The sequence below is a fragment of the Erythrolamprus reginae genome, chromosome 7 (genome assembly GCF_031021105.1).
Source record: "Erythrolamprus reginae isolate rEryReg1 chromosome 7, rEryReg1.hap1, whole genome shotgun sequence".
NCBI classification, from domain to species: domain Eukaryota; kingdom Metazoa; phylum Chordata; class Lepidosauria; order Squamata; family Dipsadidae; genus Erythrolamprus; species Erythrolamprus reginae.
This window is the reverse complement of record NC_091956.1, coordinates 73,421,219-73,445,531: the sequence shown is the minus strand read 5'-3', so window position 1 is coordinate 73,445,531 and position 24,313 is coordinate 73,421,219. Positions and strand designations below refer to the sequence as shown.

General features: G+C 40.4%; 1 protein-coding gene across 1 annotated transcript in view; it reads right to left on the bottom strand.

Moving 5' to 3' along the window:
- Window positions 1-7,084: 7,084 nt before the first annotated feature.
- FHDC1 (FH2 domain containing 1) overlaps window positions 7,085-24,313 on the bottom strand; it is an 81,757-nt gene continuing 64,528 nt past the window's right edge. The window contains exons 11-12 of the mRNA XM_070757832.1: window positions 18,509-18,673; window positions 7,085-11,379 (exon numbers count right to left, since the gene is read on the bottom strand). Coding sequence (XP_070613933.1) covers window positions 9,430-11,379; window positions 18,509-18,673 — 2,115 coding nt within the window. The 3' untranslated portion in view covers window positions 7,085-9,429. The remainder of the gene's footprint in view (window positions 11,380-18,508; window positions 18,674-24,313) is intronic.

The following is a 24,313-nucleotide window of genomic DNA, read 5'->3' as shown; positions in this document are numbered from 1 at the left end:
TTAACCTGATCCTACGCAGCTTCTGCTCAGGCAATCTCACTCTACTCACAAGAGCCTACAAAACTTTTGCCAGACCCATCTTAGACTACTGCTCATCTGTCTGGAACCCATACCACATCTCAGAAATCAACACCCTTGAAAATGTCCAAAGATACTTCACCAGAAGAGCCCTTCACTCCTCCACTCGAAACAGAATATCCTACAAAAACAGACTTACAATCCTGGGCCTAGAAAGCCTAGAACTACAACGTCTAAAACATGATTTGAGTATTGCCCACAAGATCATATGCTGCAATGTCCTACCAGTCAATGACTACTTCAGCTTCAACTGCAACAACACAAGAGCACGCAACAAATTCAAACTTAATACGAACCGTGCCAAACTTGACTGTAAAAAATATGATTTCAACAATCGAGTTATCGAAGTGTGGAACTCATTACTGGACTCAATTGTGTCAACCCCTAACCCCCAACACTTCTCCCTTAGACTCTCCACGATTGACCTCTCCAGGTTCCTAAGAGGCCAGTAAGGGGCGTACATAAGTGCACTGGTGTGCCTTTCGTCCTCTGTCCAATTGTCTTTCCTTTCTTTCACCTATCTTATATATTTTCTTCCTTTCATATATCCTCTCCTCTAAGCCAACTTCCACCCTCTTTTATATTATCACATGTCTATTTTTCTTCCTATGTATTTGTGTATTGGACAAATGAATAAATAAAAAATAAACAAATAAAAGAATCCAACTCAATTAGGATCCAAGCAGCATAAAAATAGTTCTCACGGTGGCTTGCAAGGGTTTTCCCAGCCTGTAGTATCTAGAAGGGATAACAAAGTGACGCAACTGCTATCCATCTGAAAACTCTACCCTTGCTAAAAGATGATTCTGCACCTGCAAGGCCTCTCCCAAAATGAAGTCATTATGCTAATGGCTGTCTTATCTTTGAATTAAAATCAATAAGCTAAGTGCATGAAAGGGAAGGAAGTTAACAGATCAGAGAAACATTTTTGCTTTTCTTTTTTTTTTGCTGGAATCGATTTCCCATGGTGAGTGACAGCTGTCTTTTATATTTATTTCCTCATCTAGCCAAAGTTTTAAAAATAGCTAAGAATACTAGTTTACGAAATCAGACCAATGGGACTAATTTTGTTGCACATTTGGACTACGTTGTATGCTAACATCATCACATTTTAATATTTCCTTTCTTGTCTAGTTTTGTGTTCAATTTTAACATTTTAATTTCTAATCTTTTAAATGTTTTGTTTTATATTGCTGTCTTATGATGTTGTAAAGTGCCCATAGTTGCTTGTCTATAAGATGGAGTGCATATAAATTTCTTTCTTTCTTTCTTTCTCTTTGTTTGTTTGTTTGTTTGTTTGTTTGTTTATTTAATTTGTATGCCGCCCCTCTCTGTAGACTCGGGGCGGCTCACAAAAGTAATAGGAAAACAATGTACAATACAAATCTAATAATTAAAACTAAAACCCCATAATTTAAGAGAACATACACACAACATACCATACATAAACAGTATAGGCCTGGGGAAGTTATCTCAGTTCCCCCATGCCTGACGGCAGAGGTGGGTTTTAAGGAGCTTGCGAAAGGCCAGGAGGGTGGGTGCAGTTCTAATCTCAGGGGGGAGCTGGTTCCAGAGGGTCGGGGCCGCCACAGGGAAGGCTCTTCCCCTGGGCCCCGCCAAACGACATTGTTTAGTCCAGCGTTTCCCAACCGGTGTGCCGCGGCACAGTAGTGTGCCGCGAGACACTGGCAGGTGTGCCGCAGAGCTACGGAAGCTCCAGCTGGGCAGGGCGCTGCCGGTGCCGACCTGGAGCGCCCGCTCGCAGCTGTCCCCTGGCTCCTGCCCGATGCTGCGGTTTCCGGCGCTCTCCTGCTGAGCCTCAAAGAAGGAAGGCAGGAAGAAGAAGGAGAGCTTCGTTCTTCGTGCCTTTTTCCCGCCTTCCTTCTTTGGGGCCTAGCAGGAGAGCGCCGGAAACCACGACATCGGGCAGGAGAGGACAGGAGAGCGCGCGGGCCGGGCCGGGGCGCAGAGGCGGGCCGGGGCTGGGGAGCGCACGGGGGTTGCCCTTTTGGTTTGGAGCTGCAAGCGCGGCTCCCCGAGGCAGGCGGGCAGGCAGCTTCCCTCCCTGCGCCTTTCCCTTTCCCAGCTGCAGCCGCACCCCCCCGGTCCCCCCGCCAGTGCCCTCCCGCCGGGCCCTGGCGTCGGCGGCAAGTGTCCTTTGGGGCCCGGCGGGAGGGCACTGGCGGGGGGAGTGGGGGGGGTGGCTGCAGCGGCCGCAGGCAGTCGCGGGGAGATGGCGGCGGCGAGAGGGAGCTCCAGGCGGCGGGAGCTCTCTCTCTCTCTCTCTCTCTCTCAGCTGACTGCAAGTGGGAGCTCTGACGGTGGCGATTGGACGTGCTGCTGGACGCCGTACTGCTGGCGCTGCGGGCTTGGCATATACGGCGTCCAACAGCACGTCCAGCTGCCGTCAGGGCTCCCGCTTGCAGTCAGCTGAGAGAGAGAGAGAGAGAAAGAAAGAAAGAGAGACATATAAGAGAGGCAGAGAGAGAGACAGCAAGAGAGGCAGAGAAAGAGACAGAGAGAGAAAGAGAGGCAGCAAGAGAGGCAGAGAAAGAGAGACATAGCAAGAGAGGCAGAGAGAGAGAGAAAGAAAGAGAGACATAGCAAGAGAGAAAGAGAGACATAGCAAGAGAGGCAGAGAGAGAAAGAGAAAGAAAGAGACATAGCAAGAGAGGCAGAGAGAGAAAGAGAAAGAAAGAGAGACATAGCAAGAGAGAAAGAGAGACATAGCAAGAGAGGCAGAGAGAGAAAGAGAAAGAAAGAGAGACATAGCAAGAGAGAAAGAGAGACATAGCAAGAGAGGCAGAGAGAGAGAAAGAAAGAAAGAGAGACATAGCAAGAGAGACAGAGAGATAGCAAGAGAGGCAAAGAAAGAGACATATAGCAAGAGACAGTGAAAGAGAGAGAGAGAGCAAGAAAGAGAGAAAAAAGCAAGAAAGAGATAGCAAGAGAGAAAGACAGAGGAAGGGAAGGAGGGAGAGAGAAAGAGCAAAAAAGAGAGGAAGAAAGAAAGAGGGATGGAGAGAGAGAAAGAAGGGAAGGAAGGAAAAGAGAGAAAGAGGGAGAAATAGAGCGAAAGGGAGGAAGAGAGAGGGTTTTTTTGTCCAAACTTTTCTTTAGCCCACCCCCCACCTGTTCCCCAGGATTTTGAAAATATGAATAATGTGCCGCGGCTCAAAAAAGGTTGGGAAACACTGGTTTAGTCGACAGGATCCAGAGAAGGCCAATAAGTAAAATACTCAAAGAAGAATACGAACATGTGCATGTACATTTATATCTATGTATATTTATACAGAATTATAAAATGTTGTCTAAGAACAAGAAAATAATTAGGCAATTGGTAAAAATTGGTAATTGGGGCTTTCCCCCTCCCAAAGAGCAACATTTTAAAAAATGTGTAATCTCTTATGGTATTCAGTCATCATTTGGGAGATGTTAGTTAAGCATTTCAAGAACTCTTCTGAGGTAGATTTCCCAGGATGGAATACATGAAATTTCCAAAAAATATATTAATAATATCTGAAGCCTTTAGAGCAGAAGTCTTCAAACTTGGTAACTTTAAGACTTGTGGACTTCAGCTCCCAGAATTCTCCAGGCAGAGTTTTGTATTACTTTCTTAAGACATCAAATCTGCTTTTAACTCTCTAAAGCAAGGGTCCCCAAACTTGGCAACTTTAAGACTTGTAGACTTCAACTCCCAGAATTCTCCAGCCAGCATAGAAGTCCACAAGTCATAGCTGGCTGGAGAATTCTGGGAGTTGAAGTCCACAAGTCTTAAAGTTGCCAAGTTTGGGGACCCTTGCTTTAGAAAGTTAAAAGCAGATTTGATGTCTTAAGAAAGTAATACAAAACTCTTAAAAACTTGATCACTCTTATGCTGCAGGCTAGCAATGAGAACACTTGTCTCCAAACCAAAAAAACTAATGACAAGGAAAATATCTGAAACTTACACAGATTTTAAAGTTTTCTACATAAATTCTACACAATTATTCCATATAATTATTATTATAAAATTTGTAACTTAAAACCCCTGCTAAATTTTTGTAACAATGTAATTAACAAAGTAATTTGTTGGACTGACATACGTATTAAACCATGACTTCTTAAAATAATTTGTAAAACAAACCACAATTGGCTGAATTCGTGCAACACTCTATGTCAAAAACCTTTGTGTTAACAAACTGTATGTACCACACCAGGATGTGCAGTAGAAAGGCAGACTCGGAGCACTAGTCTACCTTTAAAAGCAGTTTTGGCAGTTGACTTTGTTCATCAGTTGTTGGTGTTTCCAATTGTCGTGTTTTTGTGCCAAATACATTTGATTCAGCTGTTGTTATTTTGTGATATTCAACTTGTATTTCGGATGATTTGCCTTTATAAAAGGGCAATCTAATCTGTGTCATATGTGACTTCCAGTCCTGTCTAAACTAGTGTTTAATTCCCCTTCTTGAAATTATGTAGCAATAGATAAAATATTCTAAGTGAATACAAACAAATGCAAAGGCAGATTCAGACTCGTCAATTTTTACATATTCACAAGGCAACCAAGCCTCAAACTGGAAGGGAGAATACCTCATCCAGACTATAATTTCCCTAAAAGAATATGGTATCATGAATAGTATTTGCACCCTAAGCTTAAGCTTGGTTTGGTAGGGAAGGTTTGCCTATTTGCCGATGACTCTAAAGTGTGCAATAGGGTTGATATTCCTGGAGGGGTCTGTAATATGGTAAATGATTTAGCTTTACTAGATAAGTGGTCAAAGCAATGGAAACTGCAGTTTAATGTTTCCAAATGTAAAATAATGCACTTGGGGAAAAGGAATCCCCAATCTGAGTATTGCATTGGCAGTTCTGTGTTAGCAAAAACTTCAGAAGAGAAGGATTTAGGGGTAGTGATTTCTGACAGTCTCAAAATGGGTGAGCAGTGTGGTCTGGCAGTAGGAAAAGCAAGTAGGATGCTTGGCTGCATAGCTAGAGGTATAACAAGCAGGAAGAGGGATATTGTGATCCCCTTATATAGAGCGCTGGTGAGACCACATTTGGAATACTGTGTTCAGTTCTGGAGACCTCACCTACAAAAAGATATTGACAAAATTGAACGGGTCCAAAGACGGGCTATAAGAATGGTGGGAGGTCTTAAGCATAAAACGTATCAGGAAAGACTTAATGAACTCCATCTGTATAGTCTGGAGGACAGAAGGAAAAGGGGGGACATGATCGAAACATTTAAATATATTAAAGGGTTAAATAAGGTTCAGGAGGGAAGTGTTTTTAATAGGAAAGTGAACACAAGAACAAGGGGACACAATCTGAAGTTAGTTGGGGGAAAGATCAAAAGCAACGTGAGAAAATATTATTTTACTGAAAGAGTAGTAGATCCTTGGAACAAACTAAAAGAGTAGTAGATCCTTGGAACAAACTTCCAGCAAACGTGGTTGGTAAATCCACAGTAACTGAATTTAAACATGCCTGGATAAACATATATCTATTGTAAGATAAAATACAGGAAATAGTATAAGGGCAGACTAGATGGACCATGAGGTCTTTTTCTGCCGTCAGTCTTCTATGTTTCTATGTTTCTAAGCACCTCTTGAATTTTTCCCCCATTTTCAGTTAGGGATAGTTGCTCTTATCTTTTCTTTTATGTACACTGAGCATATGACACAAGATAAATTTCTTGTGGGTCCAATCATACTTGACCTATAAAGAATTCTATTCTATTCTATATTCTATTCTATTCTTATATCATGCCAAGGACTCTTCCACAAGAACATTGGTGGTTTGCAAGAAGCAGAAACACTGGATAGTCTCAGATGGCTATTCCTTAGGGCAGATGTCTTCAAACCTGGCAACTTTAAGATTTAAAGCTATACTATATAGGCTGTAGAATTCTGGGAGTTGAAATCCAGTGGTACTTGGCACGCTGGGCGCAGTGCCAAAGGATCTCAGCGGACATTTGAAAACCATTGGAATTGACAAAATCTCAATCTGTCAATTGCAAAAGGCCGCTTTACTGGGATTGGCAAACATAATTTGCCGCTACATCACGCAGTCCTAGGTGCTTGGGAAGTGCCCAACCGGTGATGAAATACGAAATCCAGCATAATGATCTCGTTTGCTGTGTTGCATTGACATAATAATAATAATAATAATAATAATAATAATAATAATAAGAAGAAGAAGAAGAAGAAGAAGAAGAAGAAGAAGAAGAAGAAGAAGAAGATTTGTATGCCACCCCTCTCCGGAGACTCAGAGCGGCTATAAGTCTTAAAGTTGTCAAATTTGGGGACCCCTGCCTTAGGTCAAAAGACAGACATTGGGTACTCTTGCCTTAGACATCTCTTATCTAGTTTCAGAATACTTTAAGTATTGAATGTAAAACATAGTTCCCTCTAAGCTGAGCAGTGAGCTCACTTAAAAATCATCATCAACTCAGAGTTTTCCAAACCTGCCCAGAAGCCGAGAGGGAAAGAGTGAGAGGGAAGGAGAGAGAGAGGAAGAGAGGAAGAGAGAGAAACAGATAGAAAAAAGAGAGGAAGGAAAGAGAAAGAAAAAGAATGGGAGTAAGGAAGAGAGAAAGAAAATCAAAATCTAGTTTAAAACTAGCTCAACTATTTAAGTGGCATTTTGATATTGATAGAGTTGCCCTATTATGAGTTCACTGTTATAGACACACAGTACAGTATTTTATTTTGAAATTCTCTAAGGCAAAACAGGGTGGGTTTTTTATTTATTTGTTTGTTTGTTTGTTTGTTTATTTATTTATTTATTTGTTTATTTATTATTTCTGTGCCGCCCAGTCCCGAAGGGACTGCCACTCAGACACTATACTTTTCCGCCCACCACCCCAAAAAAATTAGAGGGAACACTGATGTAAAATGGTCAATTTATCTCTTAATTATATTTTTTTTTCAAGGCATTTTATGATTAATCTTTCCATCCTGGTTTTTAACTAGAATACCAACCAAAACCCTAAGCGAAATCCCAGTGGAAGAATGGAAACATATAGCACAAATCCCACAAATGGGAACTTTATTAAACTAGCAAGATAAACTCAGAAATGTATAAATGGTCCATTAAATACAACCAGTTCATCTTTACATATGCTTTTATATAGAAATTTACTTACAGTTTCCAAACATGTAACATTTAAATTATTTTCTCTTTTTAAGGTCACTACCATCAAAAGGTAATAAAAATCTACCACCTGCTTTTTCAGATGAGTATAAAATGATGTAAGTAAAGCCAAAGGGACAGATTACTGCATTTTATCTATGGAGGAAGGAGAACTCGAAGAACCTGCTAAAATGAAAAGCAGTGATACCATTCAAAGAGCATTTACCATAAGGAAGTTTGGCCAGCCATTCTACTGAAGTGGTAGCTCAACTATACACTTGATGGCATTTTGGCATACAAGCTGGGGAGAAAATAATAATTCAGTCAAAGAAAAACACAATATCATGAGCTGAAATTGTAAAATTATTCATTTCAATTGTTCAGTGTCCGGTAAAATTACATAGGCTGATGTACATATAAAGAGTGGGGATGCTAAAAATGCTAAAACATGGCTTCATAACTAAAAGTTATTTTTCCAAATATTATTATTATTATTTGCATTTTCACAATATTTCATCAATGAATAAAATGGCAGTTGCTTAAATGAAGAGGCTGAGTAGCCACTTTCCCTATAAACCTCACCACCCAATATTTATTTGGAAAGGGACCAAGGAGAATGCAAAATATACATTAACAGGTTTTTCCTCATTCTCTGTACCTTAGCCTGTCGTGGTGTTATTTCTCATGCAGTGAACTATTTCTCTAACACTAACATACTAACACACACACACATGCATACACACCTAAAAGTGAAGTTTAAAAAGGAGTGTTAAAACCCACACTTGAAGCAAAAGAGCCTTTTGTCATACTTTTTAAAAAGTTTGCACATTCCAAGCCTACTTGTTTTTTTTACAAGAAAGTGGCATCGGGAAACTGAAGGCTTTTCCTAACTGGAGCAGCAATTCAAGTAAGTGGCAAAGTTAAAAAATCAATGGAAACCAGAACTGTTAGGAAAAGTGCTCTGCAAAAGGTTACATCCCTTGCAGGTTTCAAGCTGCAGCATTTGTGGTAGGTATCATAAATATGGCACTTATGCAGCGGTGGGCTAGGAGCCGGAACGCTAAATTGTGCTCGCCGCCGCGGCTTGTAAATTCTTGCAGGGCCAGCGCGATTTTGCTGCTGTTCCTGGGGAGGCAGAAAAATCGTGCATGGAGCTGCAGGTGCACCCGTGTTTCATTGAGGTTTTTTTGCTTCCGCGCATACCGAAACACGGGCGCACCTGCAAAATCGCGCTGCCCCCGCAAGAACTTACGAGCCGCGGCGGCGAGCATCATTTAGCGTTCCGGCTCGTAGCCCACTGCAGCAATTATGTATACCTAAAGCTGGCAAGTTTGCACATGACTGAGACAAGCCAAATCAACCATAAACATATTTCTAACCACCACTTGTAGTTTCTGAGAGCTATGGCTTGCAACTAACCAACTAATTTCAACACCAATCATTCCTTTTAGTATCCTATTTGTACATGCAAGGCAGCTCTGCTACAGTTACGGAGAATAAAAATTCTGTCCTGCAGAGTTTTCGCTCCTTCCAAAAGACACACACACACACACACAACTGAAGACATGCTGTATATTCTTTAGATGAACTTATTGTCACACCCCTTCCAAAGTCAGCAGCGTTCAATTTTAATCACTTAGTAGGCCAGAAATTCCATGTGTCCAATTGCCAGCAATGGACTGCAATAGACACAATTATTCTGGAACTCAAGTGTTTAAAATAATCCATGTGTACTTTTTATACTTTTTGCGCACACACACAAAAAAGTTCAGGACTGCATTTTCAGAAAAGCAGTGACAATACAATAACTGGCCATCATTCCTAATTCTGAATTCCCTGCCTTTCACTGCACGAAAGAATTTGTTAACACAATCTTCCCCAGCTTTGCAATATTTTTCCCAACATGTAATTAACTCTAGTTCATCTCATCTCAAGCCAGCTAACTTGGAGATGAGTTGTTGTCTGGCAGGACACTAAGTTGAGGAAATCAGTTTTAGCATGCTAAATTCCTGAAGAGGTACTATCTCCCCAAGACAAGGGATCTTAGTTACAGCTATTCCATCACAGTAGTTTTGAAATACATTCAATTCAGGCATCCCTCAGGATTCTCACAAGGTACCTTTAGTTTCTATCGAATAACAAAATACAGCATGACCGTTTAGAACCTTTCGTAACAAAATAGATACCTGGTTTTCACATCCCATATTGCCAAATGATACAAATGCTTTTTATGTTTTAGAAGTGATTGAATAGTTTCCCAATAGTGGTTGGAATCCCATCTTTGTATTTAAGGGATTCCGATTTTTCCATTATTTGTTCCCTCGACACAGGGTCTGCTTTAACACTAAGAAGGTCACTGCTGTCAGTGTTTCTTTTGATAATCTTAGCACTGTTGGCTCTTTTCAGTGTGCTTCCACTGTTTTCCCTTGGGTTAAAATCATCAAAGGCGGCGGTTACTTTCATTCGAGGTAGTCTTTGAGACAAAGACCTTGTGAGAGGTGGGGCTCTGGAAGGGAGGGCCAAGTCCACCTTTGCGCATTTTGACGAAGAGGCCACTGTATTTCTGGCAAAACTCGGAACAGGAGCTGCTGCCTTGGGAGCCAGGGAAGAGGTGCTTTTGTTAACATCCACAGGGCCCTGAGATTTGTTCAAGGAGCGGCACATTTTCGTTTCATCCGTTTTGGATTTGGGAACATATCTGACTGGTTTGCAGCTTGGTTTTTTGAAAGAGCCTCTATGCTGAAGCTCAAAATGGCCACTGCTTGAATTTGAAGTTCCATGCTGAAATTTCGGCTCTTCTACTGATATGCTCTGCCTGTATTGAGGTTTTGGCGCTGCGTCTACAATCCCCCGGACAGAATTACGACGTGACGGACGTGTTTCAGCTACAACGGTGTCTCGAGATGCAGGCTTAGCCTCTGGTTTTTTGGGGCAACTAGGAGATGCTGGTTTAGTGGACCTAGAAATGGGCACAACTTTTCTCATGCTTGCGTTTTCTGATGAATTCAGAGTTCTCACGGGCCTGGGATGATTTGGAGAGGCAGTGCTGGGTTTTGTAGTACCTGATGTTTTGTCTTTCAAGGAATTTCTCTTTGGTCCCAATGTGTCTTTGCTCCTTACTGATTTCTCCTTTGGAAAACTAGACTTATTGCTGCAGTCAGATTTATCATTAGAAAAGATGGCATTGTCACAAGTCTGTAGTTCATTCGTATAAGGGGAGTTAGCACCATTTTTGTTATCCATTTTATTGCCACCTAGCTTTGAACTGTTTTCTTCCGAGAGATCGAGCGTCAATGAAGATTCAAAATCTGATTCAAAGAAAAGTGGTCCTTGAGTTTTAGTTCCCGAAACGCTACCATCTGAAGAGATGGGGCTATTGTTATCAGGTTCCAGAGCTTCATTAACATAACTCATCAATTTGGCAGAATGTTCAATTTTATAATGAGTCTTTTCTCTATTGGATGGATGTCCTGGAATGGCAGGAGAGTGTAATGGACCATCCTGAACATCTAAGCCTTGCATTCCAGCCACAAAATGAACTGGAGATGACTCCTCTGCATCATTTATTTCATGAGAGTTGAACTTCTGTTCATGTTCTTCCATGGCTAGGTCCCAAGGAACTGCACCACCAGATTCTACACAAGGCACATTGAACCTATACTTGTCATTATTTGACCTCTCTTGATTGCTATAGAGGTTATCACGGGAAGCATCTTCTACATGTTGAGCCTGAGATGGGAAAAAGTAGTAACTGCGGACCTTGTTTTTGGAACCTTGGTCTAAGTGCAAATGGGTGATACTGACATCCGCAGGCTCCTTATTTTCTGACCATGCTACACTTGGTCTTGTTGGGCAAGGATGTTCACGAGGAAGGCTGCTAAACTTGTTCAGATCTTCTCCTTTTGAGGTACCCAGGAAAGTGAAGAGTTCTCTTTCTGCAGTCACGCCCAAGGAATGTCGAGAACGTCTTGTGCTGGTATTTCTGTAAGAAGGACTTTGGGGTCTTTGTTGCAAAAAGGGTAAAAATTCTTCGAGTCCTCGCTTTGTTAATGTACCAACATCATTTTCACTACTGCTCCTGCCGAAGGCACTAATATCCGCAGCAACCCACGACCGGCGTTTGTCCTCCATCTCTTTAAGTCGCTGTAGCTGCTGAAGTTGTTGAGCCTCTCTTTCTTTGTTTTCCTGTTCAGAAAATACATATTTATAATCATGGAATTAATTACTTATTTACATTAAATCCTCCTTACCTGTACCCCATCTTTATCCTTTTTTAAAAATTTTTTATTTTGATTATAATACAAACAAACAAAACAAGACATATAAACATACCTATATATATACAGATTAAATTTGCTTAATATTTTATACTTTACAATTCTGTTTCTATTAATTCATTTCCTTCCCTTAAACATTAGTTCAATTTTTTTTCTATCCAATTATATAGTTTTCCCCAAACTGTATAGTAGTCCTTATTTTGTTTATTCTGTAATTCATATGTTAATTTACTTAATTTAGCACAGTCTAACATTTTCCTAATCACTATTTCTTCATTTGGTATACAGTGTTCCCTCGATTTTTGCGGGTTCGAACTTCACGAAAAGTCTATACCACGGTTTTTCAAAAATATTGATTAAAAAATACATTGTGGGTTTTTTCCCTATACCACGGTTTTTCCCACCCGATGACGTCATATGTCATTGCCAAACTTTCGTCTGCCTTTAATAAATATTTTTAAAATAAACTTTAATAAATAAACATGGTGAATAATAATCTGAATGGTTGCTAAGGGAATGGAAAATTGCAGTTTAGGGGTTTAAAGTGTTAAGGGAAGGCTTGTGATACTGTTCATAGCCAGAAATAGTGTATTTACTTCCGCATCTCTACTTTGCGGAAATTCGACTTTCGCGGGCGGTCTTGGAACGCATCCCCCGTGAAAAGCGAGGGAACACTGTATTCTCTTGTTTCCAAGTTTGTGCGAACACACAACCTTGCTGATGTTAATATATGAGTTATTAAATAGTAATCTTCTTTGCTATGTTGTCCTCTGATTATTCCCAACAGATACATTTCCGGATTCATTTCCAATTGATAATTTAATATTTCTTTCAACCAATTTTGAATCCTAGTCCAAAATCTTTCTGCTTCCGGACATAACCACCAAATGTGATAGTACGTTCCTATGGCAGATTTGCATTTGATTTAAAAAAACAACAAAGTAGCACTATAATAATGTTCAGTGAATAAGAAATGGAGCAATACATATTTTGTGAAAGTCTCATTGCAAGTATATAGGCCTACCTGCAAGTGGGTTATATGCTCCCAAAATTTTATTTCGTTATGCTAAAGAATTATTCCATTATTCTTTAAACATTCAACTTAGTCATAATATTGCCCAGAATTCTAAAGTAGTCATTTAGTATATTAGGAAAACATAAGCAAACCAGTCAAAGCAAACAATAAAATTCATGTCCAGATTTGAATATGTTTTTTATGAATGGGAGCATGTTTTAAGTACAATGTAGGATAATAATCAGTATATTTAGCATTATTCCCATATTGTTTTCTTTTATAAAGCATTTAAATGCTTTTAATGTGGTACGGCAATGTGATTCTTGCCTTTAAAAAAAACCCTGGGTTTTCTGTGCCATAAAAACATTGTAATGAAAACCATCACTTGGAAGAAAACAAAGCTCGTCCACCAGTCTACATTTCACACAAACCAGTTTGGAAAGCATTGATAATTCTTATGCACCTGCAAGTTTGGTAGTAGTCATCTTGGCATTCAACATGTAATTACATATTTACACATTTAAAATGTTCTACACTTACAAAAACATCTAGTAGAAACATAGAAACATAGAAATCTGACGGCAGAAAAAGACCTCCTGGTCCATCTAGTCTGCCCTTATACTATTTTCTGTATTTTATCTTAGCTTGGATATATGTTTATCCCAGGCATGTTTAAATTCAGTTACTCTGGATTTACCAACCACGTCTGCTGGAAGTTTGTTCCAAGGATCTACTACTCTTTCAGTAAAATAATATTTTCTTATGTTGCTTTTGATCTTTCCCCCAACTAACTTCAGATTGTGTCCCCTTGTTCTTGTGTTCACTTTCCTATTAAAAACACTTTCCTCCTGGACCTTATTTAACCCTTTAATATATTTAAATGTTTCGATCATGTCCCCCCTTTTCCTTCTGTCCTCCAGACTATACAAATTGAGTTCATTAAGTCTTTCCTGATACGTTTTATGCTTAAGACCTTCCACCATTCTTGTAGCCCGTCTTTGGACCCGTTCAATTTTGTCAATATCTTTTTTGTAGGTGAGGTCTCCAGAACTGAACACAGTATTCCAAATGTGGTCTCACCAGCATTCTATATAGCGGGATCATAATCTCCCTCTTCCTGCTTGTTATACCTCTAGCTATGCAGCCAAGCATCCTACTTGCTTTCCCTACCGCCTGACTGCACTGTTCACCCATTTTGAGACTGTCAGAAATCACTACCCCTAAATTCTTTTCTTCTGAAGTATTTGCTAACACAGAACTGCCAATACAATACTCAGATTGAGGATTCCTTTTCCCCAAGTGCATTATTTTACATTTGGAAACATTAAACTGCAGTTTCCATTGCTTTGACCATTTATCTAGTAAAGCTAAATCAGACATTCTATTCACATATATAATTCCCATTGAACCCCTTCGGAGTCTAAGACTGATACCGAAGATCTAAGAGATCTTTTGAAACCAAGTCAGTTGGAGGATGAAATGTGTAAATGCACACACAACCATTTAAAAATCTGTAATTCTTCATCATTACATTGACACACAGATGTAGGTAAGTGTCTTATTTGAAAGGGAGTTTGGTTGCTATAAGGTAAATGAAGAGAGGGGCTGTTTTCAAGAGACTTTTACCCTTGAGATCAAAGATGCAACCAAATGTATGCAGTATGATGTATTATTATTATTATTATTATTATTATTATTATTATTATTATTATTATTATTTATTGGATTTGTATGCCGCCCCTCTCCGCAGACTTGGGGCGGCTAACAACAGTAACAAAACAGTATAATCCAATACTAAAAACAGTTAAAACCCATTAATATAAAAACCAAACATACATACAGACATACCATGCATAAAATTTTAAAGGCCTAGGGGGAAAGTGTATCTCAATTCCCCCATGCCTGGCGGCAGAGGTGGGTTTTAAGTAGCTTACGAAAGGCAAAGAGAGGGGGCAATTCTAATCTCTGGGGGGAGTTGGTTCCAGAGGGCCGGGGCCGCCACAGAGAAGGCTCTTCCCCTGGATGCACATATACAGTATATCCATGTAACATGAAAGGAACGTTGCAGAAGAATGCTACTGATGTTGACATTGGCATTTTCTCTGGCAGAAAGTTGCAGGAGGCCTGGCAGCCGAAATCGGTGCTCGGGAGCCTGTTTTCACTGGTAGACCACTCACGCCACCATAGGTACCCCCATTAGTGATGTTGAGCTGACCACACCCACACTGACCATGCTTATCCTATCCCATCCTATCCCATCCCATCCTATCCCTAACCTGCTGGTTATAATATACTTCCAGCATGTGTCTTTCAGCTGTGGCGAGGGGGGCGTTTGCCCAGGTTCACCTGGTGCACCAGTTGCGGCCCTATTTGGACCGGGACTCACTGTTCACAGTCACTCATGCCCTCATCACCTCGAGGCTCGACTACTGTAATTCTCTCTACATGGGGCTACCTTGGAAAAGTGTTCGGAAACTTCAGATCGTGCAGAATGCAGCTGCGAGAGCAATCATGGGCTTCCCTAAATATGCCTATGTCACACCAACACTCTGCAGTCTGCATTGGTTGCCGATCAGTTTCCGGTCACAATTCAAAGTGTTGGTTATGACCTATAAAGCCCTTCATGGCACCAGGCCAGATTATCTCAGGGACCGCCTTCTGCCGCACGAATCCCAATGACCGGTTAGGTCCCACAGAGTGGGCCTTCTCCGGGTCCCGTCAACTAAACAATGTCGGTTGGTGGGGCCCAGGGGAAGAGCCTTCTCTGTGGCAGCCCCGACCCTCTGGAACCAACTCCCCCCAGAGATTAGAATTGCCCCCACCCTCCTTGCCTTTTGTAAGCTCCTCAAAACCCACCTCTGCCGTCAGGCATGGGGGAACTAAGATAATTCCCCCCCCTAGGCTTCTACAATTTACACATGGTATGTTTGTATGTATGATTGGTTTTATAACAAGGGTTTTTAGATATTATAGTATTGGATTGTTACATTCTGTTTTTGTCACTGTTGTTAGCCGCCCCGAGTCCACGGAGAGGGGCGGCATACAAATCCAATAAATAAATAAATGAATATTGATTGTGACCTACAACGCCTTTCTCCAATTACTTCTGCCTGTCTGGTAAGATTTGATAGGATTGGCATGCTCCAGGTCCCATCATGTAACAGTCCCATCTTGCCTTGTTTCCTGTTGTATTTACTGCAAGGCACTGCTTCACCCAAAGCATACAGGATTGGCCACAATCCTACCCGCCTTTTGGAAAGCCATGAATCCCTGGCTTTTTTTCCAGGAACTAGGTAGGGAGTTTTTGTGACTGAATAACAGAATAACAGAGTTGGAAGGGACTTCGGAGGAAACCCTAATCCATTTCAGCCAAAGATTGCCTAGGGCTTTCCACCCATTGCTTTGGATGGATGAAATTGCCTAATGTACAATACTTTTATTTTTTAAAAAATATGGCTTTTATTTTTATTTATTTATTATTTATTACTTAGATTTGTATGCCGCCCCTCTCCGAAGACTCGGGGCGGCTCACAACACGTGGAAACAAATCATAAATAATCTGACAATTTAAAATATTAAAGATTTAAAAAAGACCCCATATACTAACAGACATACACACAAGCATACCATATATAAATTAGACATGCCCAGGGGAAGATGTTTCAGTTCCCCCATGCCTGACGGCAAAGGTGGGTTTTAAGGAGTTTACGGAAGGCAGGAAGTGTAGGGGCAGTTCTAATCTCCGGGGGGAGTTGGTTCCAGAGGGCCAGTGCCGCCATCTGTGTATGGTTTTATTTTACCTATTTATTTAATTGGACTTCTAGGCAACCCTTCTCTTACATAATGAAATCAATACAGTACAAAACTTGAGAAACTCAATATAAAACTTATAAACAATATAAAACCTAATCTAATACATTTAACTAACATTAGTCAGTCATTCATCCCGTCGGTCAGAGCATGAAGGCAAGGCTCAACAGCCCTGAGCCTGCAGGCAAAGATATGTTTTTAGCCAGGAGGGTGGGGGCGATACGAATCTCTGGGGGGAGATGATTCCAAAGGGTAGGAGCTGCCACAGAGAAGGCCCTTCCCCTGGGCTCCGCCAGGCGACACTGCTTGACTGATAGGACCTGGAGAAGGCCAACTCTGTGGACCCTAACCGGTCGCTGGGATATGTGAGGCAGTATGCGGTCCCATAAGTAATTTGATCCTAAGCCATATAGGGCTTTATAGGTAATTACCAACATGATTTAGTTTTCATGATTGGGTGGTAATATAAATTAATAAATGAATGAATAAAGAATAACAATACTTTAAAGCTGACATTGGAACATCATATTTTGGCTGTGCCGAGGAGGGCGTTTGCCCAGGTCCGCCTGGTGCACCAGTTGTGGCCTTATTTGGACAAGGAGTCACTGCTCACAGTCACTCATGCCCTCATCACCTCGAGGTTCGATTACTGCAATGCTCTCTACATGGGGCTACCTCTGAAAAGTGTTCGGAAACTTCAGATCGTGCAGAACGCGGCCGCAAGAGCCATTGTGGGGCTTCCTAGATTCACCCACGTTTCTGCAACACTCCGTGGCCTGCATTGGCTGTCGATTAGTTTCCGGTCACAATTCAAAGTGTGCATGGCATTGGACCAGAGTACCTCCGGAACCGCCTGCAACCAATAAGGTCCCACAGAGTTGGCCTTCTCCAGGTCCCGTCGACCAAACAATGTCGTTTGGCGGGCCCCAGGGGAAGAGACTTCTCTGTGGCAGCCCCGGCCCTCTGATATCAACTCCCCCCGGAGATTAGAACCTTCCCCCACACTCCTTGTCTTTTGTAAATTACTCAAGACCTATCTATACTGCTAGGCATGGGGGAGTTGAGACACCTTTCCCCCAGGCTTTTTTATATTTATGTTTGGGTATGTATATGTTGTTTGCTTTTAAAAAATATAATAGGGTTTTATGTGCTTTTTAATATTAGATTTGTTTTCGCTGGAATATTGTTTTTATTATTGTTGTGAGCCGCCCCGAGTCTTCGGAGAGGGGTGGCATACAAATCTAATAAATTGAATTGAATTGAATTATAAAATACACATTATTACCATGCATCTGAGCGGTTTTGTCAGTAACCATAATCACAGCCGCACATATTTGTATGAACACATATGTAATTATGTACTCCAAGAACTTTATGATCTTGGGTTTTGCAGAAATAGCTCTTTTAGGAATTTGGCAAGGGTAAGAAGCGCAATTCTGGAAAATGAGGAGAAGGCAGGCAAACACGGATGAGAGAACAGAGAACATGGCTTTCTGGTAGCCTCAAAGGGTGTCATGCATTATTTGACTCCAAGGACTGCCTGAGATCACCTAGTATCGTGCAGAATGCAGCTGCGAGAGCAGTCATGGGCCTACCTAGGTATGCCCATGTTTCACCAACACTCTGCAGTCTGCATTGGTTGCCGATCAACTTCCGGTCACAATTCAAAGTGTTGGTTATGACCTTTAAAGCCCTTCATGGCACTGGACCAGAATATCTCCAAGATAGCCTGCTGCCGCACGAATCCCAGCGACCGATTAGGTCCCACAGAGTGGGCCTTCTCCGGGTCCCGTCAACTAAACAATGTCGGTTGGTGGGCCCCAGGGGAAGAGCCTTCTCTGTGGTGGCCCCGGCCCTCTGGAACCAACTCCCCCCGGAGATTAGAACTGCCCCTACTCTCCTTGCCTTTCGTAAGCTCCTTAAGACCCACCTGTGTCGTCTGGCATGGGGGAACTGAGACATCTCCCCCGGGCATATACAATTTATGAATGGTATGTGTGTATGTATGTATGTTTAGAAAATGGAGTTTTTTAAATGTTTTTAGTAGAAATTTAGATTTGTTGTAAATTGTTTTTTCACTTTGTTGTGAGCTGCCCCGAGTCTGCTGAGAGGGGCGGCATACAAATCTAAATAAACATAAACATAAACATAGTAATAAAGCAGCGTTCATTTAAGGCCAATAGATATTTCTGAGTTTCGCAGTTGTTGTTACCTTAACAGCTTTGTTGAATCTTAAACAAAAATCTCGGAAGATCTGAAAGCACTCTTCCAGTTTCATAGTTTCTTTGTCTTCGCACAAAAAGTCTATAAGGGTGTGTGCTTCTTTCATCAGGTCTCGTTTCCAATGGTCGAGTTCTTTCAATTCTTTAACAGCAAACTTTAAAGAAAAGAAAAATACATGAATGATTATTTCTACGTGCTGTGCATGCAGTTGCTAATTTCAGAACCAGTGAAATTTAGAGTGTCATCTGTAGCAAAAGGACTAGTAAAGATCGTAGCCCTGGCATAACCATTGCTGTGCTCACCTTGATCTACATAAAACTTTTTATCCTGCCAGTCAAACAGGTTTTGGGGTTGTTGTTTTTTTTAAAGTATGGCACAAACCTGTGATACTAGTTTATACAAAACAGAAGTAGAACGAGTGGGCACTTCATGGACAATAATATCATTATGCCACCAGCATTCAACATTTAGAAATTAATCAAACATATTATTTATTTGATTATTTATTTATTAATTGGACTTTTATGCCACCCCTCTCTGAGGACTTAGGGCGGCTTGCAACATATAAAATAACAATATACAGTGTTCCCTCGATTTTCGCGGGTTCGAACTTTGTGAAAAGTCTATACCACGGTTTTTCAAAAATATTAATTAAAAAATACTTTGCAGTTTTTTCCCCTATACCATGGTTTTTCCTGCCCGATGACGTCATATGTCATCGCCAAACTTTCATCTGACTTTAATAAATATTTTTTTAAATAAACTTTAATGAATAAACATGGTGAGTAATGATCTAAATGGTTGCTAAGGGAATGGGAAATTGCACTTTAGGGGTTTAAAGTGTTAAGCGAAGGCTTGTGATACTGTTCATAGACAAAAATAGTGTATTTACTTCCGCATCTCTACTTCGTGGAAATTTGACTTTCGCGGGCGGTCTCGGAACACATCCCCCGTGAAAAGTGAGGGAACACTGTATAACATCCTGAATCCAATTAATAATTGACAATCTAAAACCCGAAAGACCATAGAAAACATTCATACCCATTCAATCCACTAACTCACATAACTTTCCTTGGCCAGGGGGCAGAAGTCTAATAGCTCTACGCCTGGTGACATAAATGGGTCTTGAGACTCTTATGGAAGGCAAGGAGGGTGGCAGCAGTACGAATATCCGGGGGGAGCTGATTCCAGCGGGCTGGGGCCGCCACAGAGAAGACTCCTCCCCTAGACCCCACCAAACGACATGGTCTAGTTGATGGGGCCTGGAGAAGGCCAACTCTGTGGGATCTGACTGGTCGCTGGGACTCATGTAACTCATATTATACCTCTCTTCACAAAAAGGAAAGGAATAGAATATAGCACATGCTCATTATTTTCATGCCAAATATTTCATTTGATCTACAATGATACAGAAAATGTCCCCTGTCCTATAGTCTCTCCTATATCTCCTATATCTTCTCTTCTATCTCTTCTATCCATCATCTTATGACCTATAAAGCCCTTCATGGCATCGGACCAGAATACCTCCGGGACCGCCTTCTGCCGCACGAATCCCAGCGACCGGTTAGGTCCCACAGAGTTGGCCTTGTCCGGGTCCCGTCGACTAAACAATGTCGTTTGGCGGGACCCAGGAGAAGAGCCTTCTCTGTGGCGGCCCCGACCCTATGGAACCAGCTCCCCCTGGAGATTAGAACTGCCCCCACCCTCCTTGCCTTTCCTAAAGTTCTTAAGACCCATCTCTGTCGTCAGGCATGGGGGAACTGACACATCTCCCCCGGGCCTATACAGTTTATACATGGAATGTTTGTGTGTGTGTTTGCTTTTAATAATGGGGTTTTTAGTGTTTTTTAAATTATTAGATTTGTTTTTTACATTGTTCTTGTTATTGTTGTGAGCCGCCCCGAGTCTATAGAGAGGGGCGGCATACAAATCTAATAAATAAATAAATAAATAAATGAATGAATGAATGAATGAATAAATAAATAAAATCTATCTATTATCTCTCTTTTATCTCTTATATTTTCTGCTATTCTCTCTAGTTATATTTTATTCCTATATTTCTCTTCTGTACTCTCTTTGATACATTCTACTCGTATAAATCCTGTATAACCTTCATTTTGTTTTATTGTGTATTGAACAAAACAAATAAATAATAAAAATACCCAACCATGAATCTCAGCTAAAATTATCCCTAAGGAGTATAAACAGAGAGCATCCTCCTATATGTATCAACAGCTTCAGTATCTCTTCTTGTGATTAATGTAGCCCTTTGGAACACTGGGTTTCAATTTCAAACTCAGATCCTATTTAGCAGGCAACCAGTAATATATATTTGATCACGGTGCTGCAATCATGCATTAAAAAAAAAAAAATCTGGAATTTTTCCAATCCCTTTTATTATTATTTTCTTTTAAAAAAACATGAAACAGAATCAAAGGATTCAGAACTTTCATTCCATTCAGAACTTCAATTCATTCCCTAAAACAGTGTTTCCCAACCTTGGCAACTTGAAGATATCTGGACTCCAATTCCCAGAATTCCCCAGCCAGCATTTGTTGGCTGGGGAATTCTGGGAGTTGAAGTTCAAATATCTTCAAGTTGCCAAGGTTGGGAAACACTGCCCTAAAAGATCCTTTAAAAAAAAAAGTGCTGTCATTGCCAGACTTAAGCTTTATTTTCCTGATGACTTTGGTTAGGAAATAAAAGGGAAAGCCTGAAGGTTAAAGGCATGGAGATATATAAATGCTGTTCTAAGAAAGGTGAATTATCTTAAAGTCATCAGTTATCCCAAAAGGAAAAAAAGCCATTTCACTCAGCAAAGCAGTTATGAAGATAACCTAAAGAAGGAGTTTGAAAAATTGGCTCCACCTTTCTTATTAGGTAGGTTTGTTTCTGAATCACAATGAGAGCAAATTTTTAAATCAGGTTATTCATTCAGCATTTTTAGTAAAGTAACCTGGAATTAGTCTAATTAAAATTAATAGGAAAATTATATGTCTGTTGCCTCAAATTTTAGGCTTTCAGTATTAACATTTTAAAAAGGGACATTAGCACCTTTAATATAGCAGTCGAGGGTTCTTTTTAACATCAGGAAAACATGTGTTTTTCTTCTTTGTCAAGGTTATTTATTTTTGTATGCAAAAATCCATCTTTTCAGTGCTAAACAATAAATAGTGTATTCCGAAAGTCCTTGAATACACTTGCAAATTTTAAGAAAGATACAAAATCGGCTGGAGAAGAATAACATAACCCAGAAATTTGCTGTAGGATGTTTTCTAGAATCAACATTTTCTATTGTTCAAGTCTCACATGTAATCAATCTCTTTTATTGTTTGATCTTTTGCTTTCTGACTTATTACATATACCGAATATACAATATGCTTCATTTTTCTGTCTCTACTTTATAAAGAGACTTTGATGCCTGAATTACTTAGTATTTCACACTTTTGTGTGGGCAAAGAAGCTGCTTTGCAAAGGTAAAAGTTTCTTCAATTCTGGGATCAAGTCCTTATCAGCTACAAATCAAATTTATGATGCAAACAAAAGATTAACAAGACATTAGGAAAACTTAAACATTTCTCAATACTGAATAGGTGATACAAAATCATTTGTAGTAGTAACTATTACCGATAAAGTACAAGAGTATCTAAGAACAGTTGGCGCCTATCATCAATGTCAAGTATAATACCTAATATTAAAGGCTAAACAATAAACTGTCGGTTTAGATAGGTTTGACACTTACATATATTTTTCATGCTTCATATAATTGCATTTGTTGCTTACAAAGTTCAAATATAGATGTTAATGCCTACTTAAAGCTTTCATCTTAAGATCTCATGTATTTAAAGATATTACAGTCTAGTAATATTATAGTCGGAGACCCAATTTTGTTACCATTTTTATTGCAGTTAAATTAATCCTGCTTTTCCAATAAACTGCTTCTTGGAAACGGAAGCAGGAAAGGTTGCAAACCATTAAAACCAAACTTCACTCTAAATATTTTCCCATTTATCTATAGTAATAAGAATTGTCAACTGTTTAAAATTTTACTTTCTCATATTATTTAGAATACTTTCAGAATCTTTACTTAATGTGTATATTTAGTGTGTTAAGTGTAACTAACATAATGTAAACACCAGGCAAGACGTGAATATAGGCCTCTTATTGGACTTACACAATAGTTTCAATTAACTACAGGTATCTTCGGCTTACGACCATTCATGAACGACAATTCAAATAATGACAACCTCAGAAAAAGTTATGACTTATTCTCTGTTACAACTATTGCATATCCCCCATAGTTACAGTATGAGTGCTTGGCAATGGGCTTACATTTATAATTATAGCAACATCTTGTGGGCATATAATCATGATTTTGCAACCTTCTCTGAGTCTCTTTGCAAAGAAGCAAAGTCAATTGGGAAAGCTGGATTCACTTAACAACTACAGTAAAATGTTCATAAAATTATGTCCCTAACTATAATATCACTCAGTAACATGGAATCTTAATGGGTCTTGCCTCCCAAGGACAATTCCATCTGTCCGTCCATTACCCTGGGGGGGGGGAACTATTGACCCCCCTCAGAGAGGGTAGGTAACTTGGGTGTCCTCCTCGATCGACAGCTGACATTGGAACATCATCTTTCGGCTGTGGCGAGGAGGGCGTTTGCCCAGGTTCGTCTGGTGCACCAGTTGCGGCCCTATTTGGACAGGGAGTCATTGCTTACAGTCACTCATGCCCTTATCACCTCGAGGTTCGATTACTGCAATGCTCTCTACATGGGGCTACCTTTGAAAAGTGTTCGGAAACTCCAGATCGTGCAGAACGCGGCTGCGAGAGCCATCGTGGGGCTTCCCAGATTCGCCCACATATCTACAACACTCCGTGGCCTGCATTGGCTGCCGATCAGTTTCCGGTCACAATTCAAAGTGTTGGTCATGACCTTTAAATCCCTACATGGCATTGGACCAGAGTACCTCCGGAACCGCCTGCTACCGCACGAATCCCAGCGTCCCACAGAGTTAGCCTTCTCCGGGTCCCATCGACTAAACAATGTCATTTGCCGGGCCCCAGGGGAAGAGCCTTCTCTGTGGCGGCCCCGGCCCTCTGGAATCAACTCCCCCCGGAGATTAGAACTGCTCCCACCCTCCTTGTCTTCCGTAAACTACTTAAGACCCACCTATACCGCCAGGCATGGGGGATTTGAGACATCTTTCCCCCAGGCTTATTATAATTTATGTTTGGTATGTATGTGCTGTTTGGTTTTTAATTATGATAGGGTTTTTAGTTTTTTAATATTAGATTTGTGCCATTACAATATTGTTTTTATCGTTGTTGTGAGTCGCCCCGAGCCTTCGGAGAGGGGCGGCATACAAATCTAATAAATTATTATTATTATTATTATTATTATTATTATTATTATTAATTAAGACAAAAGCTCTAAGCAGTTATAGCCTTATATAGCTGAACATTGCGAGCCACAAATGCAATTTTAAGGACAGAAAACACACATAAGAGTCAAATCTGTCTAATATAAATGCTAATAGGTTTAGTAGATATGATCCATAAAACAGCAAAACAAAGCATTCATAAAAATGCTATTCATAAAAAGTTATAGTCTAAAATAAGTGCTTCTTTCTTCTAGAAGTAAATTAATTCTTTATCTCAGAAAGCCTCGTTCTGTAAGACTAATCTGAGAAGCATGACGTCAATTGTAAAAATACCGATTAGAGTATACTAATGAATATTACAAAATGCAACTTCTTATCTGAGACACATTAGGGTAGCCTGACT